The sequence below is a fragment of the Ambystoma mexicanum genome, chromosome 4q, assembly GCF_040938575.1.
Source record: "Ambystoma mexicanum isolate Mex_15411 chromosome 4q, UKY_AmexF1_1, whole genome shotgun sequence".
Classification (NCBI taxonomy): Eukaryota; Metazoa; Chordata; class Amphibia; order Caudata; family Ambystomatidae; genus Ambystoma; species Ambystoma mexicanum.
In genome coordinates this window covers 85,827,832-85,845,476 of record NC_090928.1, presented here as the reverse complement: position 1 = coordinate 85,845,476, position 17,645 = coordinate 85,827,832, and the positions used below count along the sequence as shown (strand labels likewise).

Genomic DNA, 17,645 nt, shown 5'->3' with positions numbered 1-17,645 from the left:
AGCAAGGCACCTTTTTTTGAGATGCTGGGTTAGCTGTAGACGTTCCTAAAATCTGCATTTACCTGTGGACAAGGAATGTACCACTCCCTTCTCCTTGTTTGAAGTAATTCTTCTGACATCTGAATAAGTCATAAAAGTGTTCAGCATTTTGTTTAGCTCACACTTCACTCACTCAAATGATCTCCTAGAGTCTCTGCATCCACATATTCCAAACCAACTTCCTGCCTTCTTGATCTCCTGCTCATGCCTCTAAAATCTACCCCCTCTTCTTACACTTCTGAAACTTCAGGGACCTCAAATAACAGCATGAGCAACATTAAAGGGACCTCAAACCATTGAATCACAGGCCTCTTCATTTCCGTTATTCCTTATAAAACCTTGTATTTCTTAGTTGATCCGATTAGTCGTCTTGTCATCCCATATATCGGAGCATTTCAAGTGCCAGTTTAAGGACCTGGCCAGGGATTGATTCAGGCTACGTCCAGGTTAATGGGTGGTGTTCTGACATCCATCTATTCCTGATGAATTTGTTAGTGCAGTTTTGAGTAACTTCAGCCAAGGTCACCTGCAGCCGAAGAGATTGTGTAACCTCTCACGGACAGCAACCATCATATATCGGCGAGTACATCTTTTTTTGATTACTTTCTTTAAGTGCTCTGGTGCACTACTCGTTCATCTGGTTGTATATAAGGATATTTCTAGGACAGTATAAAGAGACTCTCTGAAGTTCCGTCCCGCCACACCAAGTTCCCACTGTGTTTCTGAATATATTGTGGATCCTACAAGAAAAAAAAAAGTAGTGGTCTTTGCTAGTTGGGCAAAAATGTTGTAACAAAGGATGTAGCCGTTTTGGACATTAACCTTTACAAAGACTACAGTGCCCCATTTACCATGGGTAGGTCAGAGCACTGAGCTCGGTCAATTCTTGCAGCATACATTTTCCTCCCCATGCTCTGCAATCATACAAAGAGGAGTACAACTTCATCACCAATCCCCCTTCTAGCTTCTAATCTTCCACTGCCTACAGGTTGATCTCTTGAAGAAACGCTACATCAAAGACCATGGTATTGAGGTAGAACACTTTCTTATGGTTTCACACACAGAGACCTCTGGAGCCCCCATCTCTGCCGGACTGCTCTGTCATTGGGTCTTGCATATCGACCACCAAGATGATATACGAATGACAAAACATTCAGCGTCTACATAAAAGTGTAAAAACAACCCTGGGCAGTAAATAATGTAGAAGAAACAACATTTTAGAGCCAACCCACTAAATACCTCCCCTAACAACCCCAAGTACTCAGAGTAGCAACTTCCAATGTGTGGAGTGCCATTTAAAAAAAATAAAAAATAAAAAAAAGTACACCATACATTAAGAAGCCTGCTTTAGAACAGTGACAGCAGGAATCTTCAAAAAAGCTACAGAAATTCAAAAACCCCGGGAGACTGCTGTGCCCTCTTAACACAAGCATATGTGTACTGCAGGATAGCATAAAATAGAAGCAAAATAAAAAAAATAAAAAATCAAATTATGTCCCCAAGCAAGAAGAAAAGTCAGTGAAGCAATTTAATTAAGGTGTTGTGGTGTGATAGATACTGTGATGAATCTGACAATATCATCACTCCTTTCCCTGAGATGACCTCCCCCTATGTGGCCAGGGGACAGCAGCCGCTACCTGATCCTGAACCTGGGGACGGCTATATGAGCGAGGACCACCAGGGTAGAGGACTTCCAGGGAGACCAAATGATATCGCTGGAGATAACCACATGCTCCCCATTCTCTTCGAGGAATGGTTCTTCAATCCCCTATGCCTTAATGGCATATTGTTACACTGAATCCCACATCCTAAAAGATCTATTGTGATTAATCCCCCCCCACGTCACATTGGGGAGAATATGTTGACCTTGGTTTCTCTGTTCCCTTCTCGGATTAACCTCCAGGTCACCTGCCACTTCGTGCTTGCCTTCAGCGTGGTGCTCAACGGTAGTCCAGGAACTTCAAATGCAGCCTGGCTGCAGCCGATTATGAGAAGGAGCGAGGAGAGCTGCAGAAGCAGGACTGCCTCGTAACCGGGAGTACCGCCGAGCACCACACTGAAGGCAAGGCGACCTGGAGGTTAATCAGAGAAGGGAACAGAAAAATCAAGGTGCAGGGGGGTCCGCTGCTGAAAGAGAGCAGTGGGAACTGCGCACCATGAACACAGCCATGACGAGAGTGCAGAGCTTGACAGGGTGCATGAGAAGCCCGTACACTGAAGCAGGGGAGAGTGGAGAAACGCTGGAGACTACTGGTAAACCCTGGGAAGGAAAGTGACTGGGTTGCCGGCGAGTAGATTTCGCTCCGCAGAAAGAAAGAAGCAACCATTCAACCTAAAGGCAACAAGTGGGTTACCGGGTGACCAAATAAAGTAAATCACTTCTTGAGAACAGAACTTGAGAGAAACAGCACAGTTATTAAAGAAGTGACAATGTTAGCAAAGTAAGTTATCCATGGGTTAATAAACCCCAAGGTGAAAGAACAAGTGACTCGTATGGTTAACTCCCAGCAGGAAATTATACCAGGTGAAGTTAAGTATCTGTATAACAAAGAGAGTTTGTGTAACAAAGTCCTGGCAAACAAGTATACAAGGTGAAGTGAAGTATGTGTGTATAGTCAAGTCATGGCAGGAAGGTATACCAGGTGAAGAATGAGGTTTATCTAATAAAGTCCTGGTAGAAAAGTGCACCAGGTGAAGTAAATGTTAGCCATTTGTGAGACACGGCCTGAGGGAAGAGTATCCCAGGTGAAGACCAAATAGCTATTGCAAAGAACTTTAAGGAAGGCCATACCCTTAAATTAATATAATTGAAGTGTACAGAGAGAAAGAGTCCCTAGGAAGAGGCATACCCTTGGGATTTACAACACGTACAAGAGAAAAAGAAAGCTGGGAGAAGGGAAATGATACCCCAAGAGAAGTAAATACACCAAGGGGAGAGCGTAATCCTCTTGGAACCCGATTACTCTTGAGTTGGTGAAACTTGATACAAGGAATCTGGGGAAGGAAGAGGATCCCTGGAACTGTGAACATTGTTCATTGGAAACTTGTTGGATTTGAACTTTTGTCGATATCCTTGCACATTAGTTTATTCAGTGTGAGAGGGCCAGAATAGGATTACAGACACATGACAGACTTTTTGTTTGGACATCTTGACACTGAACCGATTCATTAGTTTGGATGAGGTAGGGAAATTGCTCCTAGATTAGGGATAATGCAGTATTTTCCAACCCCCATTTTTGTTAATAAACGTTTCCAACCACAAACTCTCCGCTTCTCATTCCTGGCTCCACACAATTCACATACTCATCGTCCTGACTGAACAAAACCACTTCTCACCCCCGTGCCATATGGGACACTTGTCATAGATGCCCTCAAGAACACACAAACTCCCAAAAGAATGTAAAGCGTTTTTATATCATTTTATAGAAAAGGGCTTTAAGGACTGTCCCTCTCCCGAGTCTAGACTTCGACAGCCCCTCCCTAGTCTAGGCATCCCTAAACCTCAGGATGGCACTAGAGATCAGTAACCCCAACTATCAAAATGAAATCGGCCTTATTGTGATGGCCTAAAGCAGAGGTCTTCAAACTGTGGGGCGCTGCAGCATTCCAGGGGGGGCACGCATCCCCAGCCCTGAAATGAAAAAAACAAATTGGTGTTTTTTTTTTAGAGAAATTAAAAAGGGAAATGTACCCAGAGTCGGACTGGGGCATAAAAGTATCTTGGTCACCAGTGAAAAAGTGGCCCACATTTGCAAATGGCAATTCATTCCTTTTGTGACAGACTGAGTATTACACACGTTTTTTCGTTGTTGCTGAAATGTGATACACATTGTGCATTTTAAAAGAATATTTATTCAGTAACATGGGTCAAACCTGCTAGCTTAATCGTAAAGTAACTTATCAAACTGGCCCACATGGGCTAAAAAAGTGGGCCACTTTGTCCCAAGAAACTTGCCCACACCAGCCGTTTGTGTTTTTGGTTCGACCATTGCCCTATTACCTATAGGCCAGTCCAAGCCTGAACGTACTGCGCCTTTGCACAGAACAATAATCCCAACTATCATCACGCCGACTAAGGAGAGTAGAGGTCGCAGTGCTTGGCCTTGTCTTGGGCCCCCACAGATGTAGCACCCTCAAAGAACTTAGAAGCACACTCTTCAGACTGGCCGGTCCTGGGTGAGGCATGCCCCTGTAGAGGAGGAGCCAAGTACCTCTACCGTAAGTCCCTGCCCCCATTCTGCCTATATGTTCACAGCCGGAAATTGCAACATGCGCAAAGGCAATAATGGTACCTATACCACGAAGAGTCATTGAAACAAGGTATCATTACACCGCGACCATCCATTTGACTACTCCCCCCGGACTACATTTCCCAGTAGCTCTGGCCCAGAGCCAACGTTGACCGACAGGTCCCCTCTCCAACACAAGGCACACCCATTGGCCCACTTGCCGACAGCCGATTGGACTGCCCGATCTGGGGGCGGGTACTACCCTGTGTCTTTCGGCTTTGTAGTTTCACTTTCAGTTGCACACGCCGCAACGCTACAGCTAGACGCTTCTGCTCCGGCAACCAAGTACGTTTCTTTTTTTGAGAATGGCGAATTGTTTCTCAACCACATGCCGGCACATAGTCTGTTCCGGGACACTCCACGTCCCTCACACGATTTCACTCAACCCTCTACCTCATGCCTTTCTCATTTTGGTATTTCATTGCTCTCTCATTGCTGCTGCACAGGGACTATGATAATTGCTGGGACTTACAGGCACCTTCATCCAGCACTTCCTCAGTTTAGTCTTTTTCTCTGGATCACTTTGACCACACAGCTCAACCGTACGGGCACCATAGACCACTATATATGCCTCCCTCCATGCGTCTCCTACGCATTGCGCCTCGCGGAGGCTCCTGCCTCCTAGTCAACTTGGGCGCATATAGGCCATTATAGCCTCCACTCGAACCGAACATCACACACGTTCTGGTTCTGTTGAATCGGCCTCCTGGCTCCTTCACCCCTGATCAGGAGTGTACCACCCCTGACCGGTCACCCTTTTCTGACCCAAGAACTAGACCACTAGTAGCTCTTGCCTTTTCCTTTCAGTTGCTGGCACCATTGATAGACGCTACCACCATCTGTAAAACCTTGTTCCAGATACGGTTCTTTGGACGAATTTCCTCAGCAACTGTGGCCAGTGAGCCACCGCCTTCACCTGACTTCTCGCACGGTCGAAGACCCCCAGAAGCCATTATCGCTGCACCGCTTGTCGGTTCACGGTAAGCTTCTATTTAATGGTGCTTACTCTTTGCACCTGTCCTGACACTAATCAGTCACTAACAAGTTGCGTAAATCACCAATAAACTCTGGAGATCCCCCACCTCCTAAACTATCTGTCATTGAATCCCACAGATACCCTACGGACAGTGTTTTCATCCCTTCACCTCCATCCTGAAGAAGGCCATCCCAGTCACCTATGTCCAGTCTTCGTACCCTGTGGCCGAAACACTACAGTGTTGATCTATGACACTACTCCACCCCATGCATAGCTGTACACACCTGTTGTGTTTTTTCCTATGACAATAGCCATGGACCAACTGAGGTCCTGGGCTGCATTCACTCTTGTGTTGTAAACCCTTGTTAACTGTGTATCCAAGAGATCTTGCACCATCAGAAGGCTAATACCCTCCACACTCGAGGGTGGTACCTAGTGGTACACCTACATATCAAAAGTACAACTGTCCGTCTGTCATTACGTTAACAATTGATTATATTATATGCATCACCTAAAATTCAGATATTAAACTAATATTATCCTGAATCTCAAAAGTGTGGTTCTCCCATCCTGATTTTTTTGTTTGAATATACATCCACTGAGAAAACCCTACATGTATCCGCCAAGAAATGACGGTCTTCTGAAGCAAGTTCTGGAAGATGTGTGAAGAGGAATGAAAGAGAAGACTGGTGACGTCACATGAAGCAGACATACCCAGAAGAGATGCTAATGAATAAAGAATTTAAACCTTACAAATCTGAGGGCGAAGTAAAGAATTGAGCAACGTTTCATGTAGGGAATGAAGATCGCACATGCGAAGAAGCACTGAAGAAAATGCAAAGCCATTTCATAAATGTACAGATGCAGTAACGCAAGTAGACAAAGTAATCATAAGGCTGGCTATACGTAGTGAACAGACTGCAGGCGGTGCCGATTATATGGGATATTTCTGATGCCTGTATCAGCTTGTATCTGCTTAAATTCACATGCTGTGCATAGCCCGACATCTAGTGGAAGCTGCGGAGTATTACAGTTTGTTTTCCGAAACTCGAAAATGGGTGTCGAGCTAGGGCGTGCCAGTGATACTATCCCTAGTGTGACGTCCACTGTACCCATGATCCCTCACGCGTGTAGGACCCTCCGATTGTATTTTTTCTGACATGAGGTAGCATGAGGAGTAGCGTGAGTACAGAGTATCCAAGCAGATAGATAGATAGATAGGACTACAAGCATCCATGCGCCTTCTCTCAGAGGGGAGGAAGGGCGGGCGCATGTGAATCTAAGCAGATACAAGCATTAGAAATACGATTACGGTGAGTAATGTATCCCTTCTGAGGCTTGTGGAATCTGCTTAGATCGCATGCTGTGCATAGATTAGCGAGCAGTGTTAGAAGAAGGAGGTGGGATGCGAGAAGGGTCATGAGCAATGAAATGTCTTAGAACCGCTTGTCCCACTTGAGTATCTGTCTTGGAACGAGTGTCAATGCAGTAGTGCTGAGTAAAGGTGTAAGGTGTGAATAGAGCTACATGTAGCTGCTTTGCAAATGGTGTCAAGGGGTACATTTGCAATGAAAGCCAGAGTGGCCCCCGGTGCCTCTTGTAGAGTGGCCCTTGGCGTAAAAGGCAGAGTTTTACTTGAAAGGGAGTAGCACAGTTGGATACATTCGACTATCCATTTTGAGATGTCACCTTTGGAGACGCGATCTCCTTCTCTGCCTGTAGCTACGGAGACGAACAGTTGATCTGTTTTTCTTAGCGGTCTGGTCTTGTCTACGTAGCAGAGGACCGCTCTTCGCACATCTTAAGTGTGTAGTTTCACCTCAGCAGAGCTTTTGGGTTCTTGGAAGAAGGCCGGTAGCTCAATGGACTGGTTAACATGGAATTTAGAGATGAACTTAGGTGAGAACCTAGGGTGAGTTTGTAAAACCAGTATATCCTTATGAACAGTAAAAAAAGGATACTGCACTGACGGAGCCTGAATTTCAATGACCCTTCTAAACGATGTAATGGCTACTAAGAAGGCAGTCTTAGAAGTCAGGTGTTTGAGACTAGCTTTTTGCATGGGTTCAAAGGGGGGGGGCACCATGAATTTAGCAAGCACCACATTGAGGTCCCAACCTGGTGGAGGGTTTGAAATTGGAGGGTGGAGTCTCTTTACCCCTTCCATAAAAGCCTTAACCACTGGTACTTTCCAGCACGACACCTTGTTATGGGAGGTGGTGTAGGCTGACAGCGCCGCTAGGTGTACCTTGAGTGAGTTAAATACCAACCCTGCGTCAAGCAGGTGGAGCATGTAGGTGACAATATTGGAAGGAGTGCAATCAACTGGGTTGATTTGTTTATTCTGGCACCAAATGATGAATCTTTTCCATTTATCAAACTAACAGTGTCTTGTGTTGGGTTTCCTTGATTCTTTCAGGATATCCATGCATCTCTGTGGTAGATTAAGATGGCCAAACTCTATGACCTCAGGAGCCATGCTGCCATGTTCATGTAGTTGGGTTGAGGATTCACTGTTTGACCTTGGGGCTGGGACAGTAGGTTGTGCCAGCACGGGCATTTGATGGGATCGCAAACGGCCAGTTTGTGCAGGTGCGGGAACCACGGTTGTCTCGCCAACACATGGGAGCAACTAGGATGAGCGTCATCGACTCTGTGTATCTTGCTGACCACCTTCCTCATCAGGGGAGTTGGTGGAAAAGCGTAGGCAAACATCCCTGACCAGTTCATCCATAGAGCGTTGCCCTTGGAGCCTGGCTGGGGGAACCTGGACGCAAAGTCTGGGCATTGTCTGTTGTCGCTTGTGGCAAACAGGTCTATAGTGGGCAACCCCCACCGTGAGAAGAGGTCTTCTACGAACTCTTTGTGTAGACACCATTCGTGTTCTTCCGGTAGCTGCTCTCTGCTCAAAGCATCTGCTAGTGAATCGAGATCCCCTGGAACATATTGAGATGACCGGAAAATGTTCCGTTCGAGTGCCCATATCCAGATTTTCTGGGCAAGCTTGGACAGATTTTTCGACCGAGTGCCCCCCTGTTTGTTTATGTAAAACATTGCTGTTGTGCTGTCCGTTACGATCTGCACTGACAGGTTTGATAGGTGGGGTTTGAACGCCCGAAGCGCTCTGAAGACTGCCAGGAGTTCTAGCAGGTTGATGTGATTCTTGGCCACTGTGTGAGACCAGATGCCCTGCACTGTGGTGAAGGAGGTGTGCTCCCCATCCTGAGAGGGACGCGTCTGTAGTGACTACCGCCTGTAACTCCGGATCGTAAAAGGGTTTCCCCTTTGAGAGATTTTCTCTCTTCTACCAGCGAAGACTTTGTACTAGTGTTGGCGAAACGACCACTAGATCGTCCCACTGACCACTTGCCTGAGACCACTGTTTCGCCAACCATTCCTCCATGGGTTGTATGCGCAGGTGCGCGTGGGGAACCAGGTAAATACATGACGCCATCATGCCTAGCAAACACATTGCTTTGCGCACCCTTATCTAGCGACCGGACTGATATTGAGGAATTTGCAGTAGTAGGTTCCGAATTCTTTCCTCTGATGAAAAGGCCAACCCCTCTTGAGTGTTTAGGACAACTCCTAGACTGTTTGGAGGTGCTTGGCACCAGGCTTGACTTTTTCTCGTTGATTGAGAAACCCAATTCGAAGAGGAGGTCTATTGTTCTTTGGATTTTGGAAGTGCAAATTACTGGGGTTTCCCCCGTGATGAGCCAGTCATCCAGGTAAGGGTACACTGGGATTGCCTCCCTGCGTAGGTGTGCTGCCACCACCGCCAGTACCTTGATGAATACCCTTGGAGCCAAGGCTATACCGAAGGGCAGCACCTTGAACTGGTAGTGCTGACTGTCTTGAAGTGCAAGAATCTTCTGTGCACTGGGAACATGGAAATATGAAAGTAGGCATCTTTCATGTCCAATGTTGCCATGTAATCTCCCTTTTTTAGGAGGGGGATTACCTCTCGGAGTGTAGTCATGTGAAATTTTTGGGTCTTGACATACTGGTTTGCATGGCGCAAGTCTAATACTGGGCGCATTGTTAAATCTTTTTTTGGCACAAGGAAGTAAGTTGAATAAATACCCTTGTGTACCTGGTTGCCCGGGACGAGTTCTATCGCGTCCTTTACTAGAAGATTGCCGATTTCCTCGAGAAGGATCCTTTGGTGGTCCAGGGAGTGTATTTTTTGTCTCGGAGGGTGACTGCGGGTGCGCTCCAGCAGTTCGATACAGCATCCCGCGTACACTGTGGACAGCACCCATCTGCCCGAGTTGATCCCTTCCCATGCTTGGGTGAAGTTGGAAATGCGCCCCCCCTACTGGGGATGCATGGGAAGGGACCCTGAGCAGAGCGTCACTGTTTTGTGAGAGGCGTACCGCCTCTGCCTGTGCTGCCTCTGCCTCTACCACGGCCCCTTTTGTTACCTCTACTGTAACTTTGGGTACCTTGTTGGTTGCCACCGCACGATGTACCTTGCCCCTGTGAGTAATTGGAACCACTCGGGGAATTTTGTCCGCGTGAGCGATGAAAATTATTCCCTCTTTGGTTCGTGGGTTTGTTAGTCAATTGTCCCAGCGACATTAGGGTATCGTATTCTTCCTTGGCAGTTTTGAGTGCCTCTTCGACCGCTTTGCCAAACAAGACATTCGGGTCAACCGGCAAGTCGATAAGAGTAGCCTGGGTCTCAGGTTTGAACCCTGACTGTCTCAGCCAAGCGTGTCTTTTTAGGACAGTGCTCTCTGCAATGAGCCGGCCTGCCTTGTCTGCAGCGTCAAAAGTCACTTTCAGAATGCACCCGGATACTGACCTACCCTCAGACGCAATCTGGGCTAATTGGCCCTTTAATGGTTCTGGTGCGGAGGCAAGGAGGGCGGCTACTTGCTCCCATTGGTGGCAATTATAACTTGCTAGCAGAGTGGTGGAATTTGCAATTCTTGCTTGGTAAGTGGAAGCCATTTTCCTTCCTAGACTGTAAATCTTTTTGCTATCCTTATCTGGGGGAGCTTCAGAAGATGCTAAAGGAGTCCCAGCTCTCTTTCTGGTGGTAGTAACTACCAAAGAGTCAGGCTTAAGCTGACCTCTTATATAAAGAGGGCCGGAGGGGGCAGCCCTGAATTTTTTCAATTCTGGGGATGACTGCCCGGGTGAGAAGGGAGGGGTCAATTCTGCGTTGTATTGACTTGAGAATTGGGATGGCTTGCACAACCGACTTTTTGTCCCCCATGATCTCTTCTGCAAAGTCCTTCTCTTCCTGAGCCCCTTGAGTGTCTATGTGAAAGTGCTCTGCTGCCCTCGCCAAGACCTCATTTAAAAGTGGCTGATTATCCACAGGAGAATCATTGACAGGTGGATCTGTGTGGATAGGTGAGTCTAGGTTATAAGTCTCTGCCTCATCCTCCTCCTCCTCCTCCTCCTCCTCCTCCTCCTCCTCCTCCTCATCATCCTGGTCCTCGTCGTCTCCGTAGTAATCAACCCCTGTTTGGTCGTCCAGTACTTGTATGGCTGGATCTTCAGCATACTGATGGTAGGGTTGAACTGGAGTTTCTTTCCAAGGTCTCTTACTGGGAGGCTGAGGGTATTTGGATCATGAAGGAGTAGAGGTGACAGGGGTATTTTGATAACTCAGAAAATAGTCTGGGTTTTTTCTCGTAGAAATTAGCCATAAATGGCATTCTACGCATCACCCTGTCGATGTCCTCAGAACTCCACTCTCTGGAACTGGGAATGAGGACCTCCTGCTGAGGCTCCTCCTCTATTGCCATCTCCTGTAGAGTGGGAGGGACAATCATGGGCCTGGTGACAGGGTCAGGGGTTTTAGATTGTTCTTGATCTGAGGATTTATGCTTCTGGCCTTGGGGTGCAGAAGTTTTATCTGATGATTTTTTTCTGTTTTCCCCCCTCCCCTTGGGTAGGGGTATGTTTCCCTGATTTAGGGGCCTTCTTGGAATCTTTCGACGCCTGCTGTCGAGATTCGGGGGTGGTATGGCTAGTTTCTGAAGCTTTAGCGTGTGTGCGTCGAGACTCGGAGGTAGACAAGGAAATGCCTACCGGAGTCGACTGTAGGCGAGCTGCTTGGGAATAGCGGTCGGACTCGTCTCCTGACGAGCGTACCTCTGTAACTTTGGGGAGTGAGGCACTCTTGGCAGTCGTGGTCGGTTGCCTTGTGTCATGCGGCGATCTAGACCTCGAGCGCCCAGGGGACACAGATTTTGTGGACCACTCTCTTCATGCCTCCTTTTTTCGGTGACTCGACGCGTGTGTCGAGTCCTGGCTGGGTTTGGTGTACATGGGTGTAGTACTGTGGGTAGCGCTAGCGTCGCCGGGTGTAGCCCCCATAACTGCCCCGCCGGACAGTCCTCTGAGGCCGGGGGCTTGCGCTTGGGTTTCTTTCGACGCCCCTGTGCCCTCGCTGTCCGAAACGTCGGTGTTGCTGCCGTCACTGAAGGAACCGACCACCTCCATGGCCTCGAGCTGCCTGGTGTAGTGGGCCAAACGTTTAATGGAGTTGTCCTTTAGAGTTTTAGCTTTAAAGAGCTTACACGTTCTGCAAGTAGCTTCGGGGTGATCCCTAGGCAAACGGAGGTTACACGTGTTGTGTTTATCCACCCAAGGAAACTTGCGGTTGCACTTGGGGCAGAATTTAAAAGGAGCACTCTCCATATGTTGTCTTATGGCAGCGGGCGAGTATGTATAGGAAATAACGAGTGTGAGTGTGTCTCCACCCCCCCCCACTCTCCCTATTTGTAGGGCCAAGGCTAGAGGCCTTCCGAGGCCCAAATCCGTCGTGCAGTCTCGACGGCTCTTCGTTCTTCGGATCGGCGTCGATCTTCAGATCTTGACGTGGAAGTTAAAGAACAGGGAAATTTTGATAAATGATGACCAAATGGCTGAAAACCAGGGAACTCTGCGAGTATGCTTCTGACAAGTATGGCGGAATAAAACAATCCGAGGGTCCTACACACGTGAGGGATCATGGGTACAGTGGACGTCACACTAGGGATAGCATTACGGGCACTCCTTAGCTCAACGCCCATTTTCGAGTTTCGAAAAACAAACTGTAATACTCTGCAGCTTCCACTAGATGACGGCCTATGCACAACATGTGATCTAAGCAGATTCCACAAGCCTCAGAAATGTATATAAACACACACACACACATACACACACATATACACATATATACAATCCGATGTTCCCTGACACATTTTAGCAAACTTGGACCCCGTGAATGAAGGGCTGAAAGTGTGGCAGAGCAGAATAGAATAGCTGACGGCAAAGGAAGAGTTGAGAAGGCTTACCTGGCCCAGGGTCAAGAGTTGGGCCGCCAAGAGCCTGGTTATCTACTCAAGAAGATACAATGAGCCGAGCACCTGTGTGAGGTGTAACAGAACAACACTAGAAGTGCCAGGTTTCCTTCATTTAATAGTATTAAATACAACAAAAGGAGCTCAAAACGTGGTCTCTAGTCACATGGTCAGATGAAAATAGACGTTGGGGCGAGCTACACCGAGACCAGAAGTTAAGGCCATGGCTTCACTTCCTTTTATTCTCAGGCACAGTGAGCCATTTAAAGGCCAAGTTCAAAGACTAATTGACTGGCAGACAGCACGAGTGATGATGGATGTTGGTCTAATTGGGTGGGGAGGCATGACCAGGCCAACCCCCCAGCACCTGGCGTACCAGCTTGCGTGCTGCTAGCGAGTGGAATATTCCAGAAGGGTACAAGCGTGCCAACCAATTGTAGAGGGCCACGTAGCAAGGAGCCATATAGTTTGAGAAGCCAACAGAACGTTGGGTATTAGTCTGACATGGAAGATGACTTGCACTTGGGGTGGGCTTAGTTGTCCACCTGACCTTAGAGATCCAATCACAATCCCATACCCCCATAGAAAATATACTTAGATGTTCCCTTTAACCCTATCACATTTCCCAATAGGTTTTCTTATTTTGCCACATAGTAGGACATAACCTATGATGAATTTCTAGTATAAAGTTGTATTTTTTCATGTAATGCTTCAAGGAACTCTTGAGAGAATACTGTGCGGCTGCCGTTGAATTCCCCGTTTTAACAAGTGTAATTAAAATAGTTGTGTATGCCAAACTTCCCGAGTGAGTCTGATTATTGATGTATGAGTAAGATCTGCATCCTCATCCATCTCAGATACTGTTACCATGTCTTAAGGACCTCCGGGTTCACCCCCGCTTCCTGCACAGGGTAGAGGCCTTGACGCTATGCCACGCCGCCAGCCTACTGGGTCGATCCTTCACGGTTTGTTTGGATAACCTGAGGCAGAATTTGCAATCCGCTTCCCTTTGCTCTGGATGGAGACAGTAGAGGCACTGGAAGTGTTTGTCCTCTACAAACACATTCCGCAGTCCGCAGCTGGAGCAGAGCTTGAAAAGGGAGCTTCCCACCTTCTTCTCCAACATGGTCCAGAGTGCGGAGTAGGCCCGATGGCCTTGTGGAATGTTTCGCTGAAACTTCAACGATTCTTGCCATTGAGGGTCGTTGAAATTCACCGACAAATGGATCCCCACTTGCCGGCCGATGTAGAGCAAGAGCACAAGGGTTCTGTTTGATTTTTGTCAAACGTTTTACCGAAAAAGCACAAAAAAAGTAGATCATCTCATAGAGCAAAACACGAGGACTCCCAGCACTTGAACGTGCAGTAAATATCTGAAGATGGTCGTCAGAGGAGGGGCTTAGGGAGAGGGCAGTCATTGGCTGGGGGCAGTATGAGGCAAAAAACAAAGAGGTGATGGCTCGAAGGTTTAGAATTGATCTTAACCACTGGCATTGCTCTGGGCAACCCTCCAGACCATGGTTCTTCGCCTACCAAGCCATTACAGAAGTGGAAAGACCATATGCAAATCAGGCTTGTCCCAACCCAAAAGGGGTAGTCAAGCCTGAACTGCTAGGTTGCATACCTTCTGCACGAGTATGACCCAGAGCTCAATGATTGGTTTAGAGGAGAAAATACAATTTTTAACTGAAAGTGAAACAGTTTTTCTTTGACTGAGGATTCCCGGCCTGACGGGGGAATATTCATGAGCATGTGAAGCCATGCCATACCCCATGCTGGAAAGACAACTGCTGGTGTCAAACATGGCACAATCTCAGGCCTCCAACATATAGAAGGTAGCGGTGCAGGATTTCCTGCAGAGGCATGCCGCTGCTCCTCTACATTAGCACTGAATTCAAATCCCAGGCAGGAACAACAAACTAGCATGAGGGAATTATTGCACAATCCTTGCAAAAACTGTAGAATAGTGCGAATTGTGATGAACAAGCCTTGCACAGGGGTTCTTTTAAAAACTGAAACAGCAGCCAGGTGACCCTTCACAGAGACAATCTGTAGGCCCACCCAGGCCAATGAAGGCAGATGATCCAAAACAGAGGATATAGGATAGGTGAAAGGGTCCAGATCTCTCCATTGCATCAAACCAAGAATGTACACCATGGCATAAAAAAACTTTAATAATACAATAATTCCACTAGGGGAGACCCACTAAGGGAAACTGGGTCTCCAAGTACTGATATTCTTAAGGACTGATCAGTTTCCCCATAAAAGTGAGCAAACCTGGTTCATAAAGGAGTACCAACTTCGATTAAATGCTTAATGTATGTAAATATGTTCAGCTCTTAGGCATAAGCACTATATAATAACAAATCATCATCATTAAAACACAAAGGAAGTAAAGCTGAGGGATCTGCTTACCTCCCAAATGTAACGTGGTTGTAGACCCTCCAGAGTGGAAGAAATTCCACAGAACAGGATATTTGACCCATGTTCATTCTCAGTAGAGGAGCTCCTACACTCTTGCTTAATCTGTTAGAAAAATAACTTGCTATTCTGCAATAAAACGTCCCTGAAAAAGGAGTATGGCAGCTGAAACAGACCATTACTTATACGATGAAGTGAATATTCGACATCTTTATCTTGATGCATTGTCCTGTTCACATGCTAGACACATCAGTAAACAATGCCCAACTGACTACAAAAGAGGGTATCCAGAAGATGAAATAATCAGTTTCTTTATCCATAACAAGTTATGGTAGTCCGATATTAAATACATTACCAATCTTGTAATACCAGACCTTAAAGAAAGTGAACAATTTTTTACTTGTGAACCAACGTGATGTGCGATATTAATTTCCGGCTGTTTAGATCTATGTTTGTGCATATGTAGTTTGGAAAATTGATAATCATCCTAAAACCACTATGCTTATGGAGTGCTAACTAGTGGCCAATAGTACAGCGGATGGGCCTATACAATACATCCGGAAGAATGTCTTACTTGCCAGAGTTCATAGATCTCTTTTTTCATGTCCTCCGATAATAACTCGGTTAAATGCTTCATAGCCTCCTGCAAAAATGAAAACAAGAGAATTAAGTCATCTTACTTTTCAGCAGATCAATGTTAAGAAGCACAGAGGAAGAAAAATAATCACACCTGGTGACAGCAAATAGATTTCAAAGTCCTATTCCAGGTGGAGATTACAGGGATACACCTAAGAAAGGTTCAATTTTATTGATGGAAAATGCTATTCTGTAAAGTGAGACAAGTTAATTAAACAGTGGGCGGTTTGAAAAAGTGGGTTCTAAAATCCAGGGGAGTTGCTAGGTCTGGAAAAGACCCGGGGCTAAGCTGATGTCGGAACTGTTGGGACTGGGGGCTAGCTAGTCTTTTGGCTGTAGCTCCTGAGATTTTATCCGGGGCTACAACCAAAAGATCAGGGGCTATAGCCCCCTTAGCCCCCTCTAGCAACGCCACTGCTAAAATGTATAATTAGATGGCACACAAATGGAAAGAGAACTCAAAAATATATTATGCAGATTTAAATACAGACTTCTCTTAGATATCTTGAGTCATGCACAAAATATTATTCCACATGCTTGGATCATGAAGCAATGCTCAGATACAGTCTGTGGAAAACACTGGCAGGTAGGAAACCTGGGATCAAGAAGACTATGTGATGCAGTTCTATAATATTTTATTTGGGGATTATATGCAATGAGGGGGCAATATAAATAAAAAAACTATCAGGATAGTCTTTCACTAAAGGTCAATCCCACCCGATTTGGATCATTGGGGCTTTGTGGCTTTTTGAACTTAGTGTCACAGTCCAAAAGACGGAATGGGGGAGTCCCAATCCCTTTTTTCACATTGTGTGCCTGGTCTGATGGGATTGGGCAGTGTGGGGAGGGGAATCTCTGGCAGTTGGCTGCAGGTGCCAGGAGTATAGAACAAGGTGCAAAGAAACGAGACAGAAATCTTTATGGACTTGTTGCTTATGTGACCAACAGTCATGTATAGTTCTGGAGCAGATTCCATAAATGGCTTTGTAGTCTTCCTAACTTTAAGTCTGTTATACACACAAAGAGATGGAAACCTTCAAATCGATTGTTGCTGCTGGGATTTGCCATTTTGGCAATCAGGCTATTCCCAGCACATTCTCACTGTAACAGTTAATGTAACGTTTCTCCGCTTCTCACCTTTTCATATCCATGTTATTTGATTACATTTTTGGGCTTATGAAGGGGATTGTCAGGGGTTACCTTCTGTTCTATGACTCTCCTCATTCAGAAAGCGACCAGAACATAAAGTCTAGTTGCAGGTCATTTTTTAAGGTTTGGGAGTGAAGACTTGAAAAGCTCTTCCTCAATGTGATGGAAGGGAAGGCGGTTTTTCAAAGCAGGTTTTCACAGTGGAAATGGCTTGATATTCACAAGCAGGGGGATGAGGATATCAAAAGACTTCGGACCATCTCACTGATTGGAAAAAAACGTTGCATCTTCACAACTTTAGGTAGGCCTGAAGTTTGGGAGATTCTGTTTTTATTTGTGGCATGTCCTTGAATATTTAAGTACATCCTCGATTGCACCTTATTGATTTAGGATATTTTATATTGCAGGACACTAAGTTTTGAACAACAGTCCCTGAAAAAAACATTCCTGAGAGCTGCGTGAACAAGTTGAAGGCACAACTTGTGTAGGTGACAAAATTCAGACCTCAATTGACAAAAGATAGAGCTGTTCTGATCCAGTGAGAATCTTATGAACACAGCTTTTTGCCCGGATGATGGACCTATGTCAGAAATTCATTGGCAAGCATTAATATATGACAAGTGTTTTCTCTCTGGAATGAAAAAGGTGGATTAAAATACAAAATCTGACCACTTAAAAAGCTATTGAGTTTAATTTCATCTGACACACATGTTTCTAGTAAGACTGTATTGGACTTGTCATTTATGTAGCGCCTTTTACCATTATTATGATCTCAATGCGATTGTATCAGGAATGCTCTTGGGGTCCAAAGTCCAGAATGTTTGAGGT

General features: G+C 46.0%; 1 protein-coding gene across 1 annotated transcript in view; it reads right to left on the bottom strand.

The window, feature by feature from the left end:
- Positions 1-17,645, bottom strand: part of HDDC2 (HD domain containing 2) — a 201,084-nt gene that overhangs the window by 91,311 nt on the left and 92,128 nt on the right. The window contains exon 4 of the mRNA XM_069607514.1: positions 15,607-15,675. Within this exon, the coding sequence (XP_069463615.1) occupies positions 15,607-15,675 (69 nt within the window). The remainder of the gene's footprint in view (positions 1-15,606; positions 15,676-17,645) is intronic.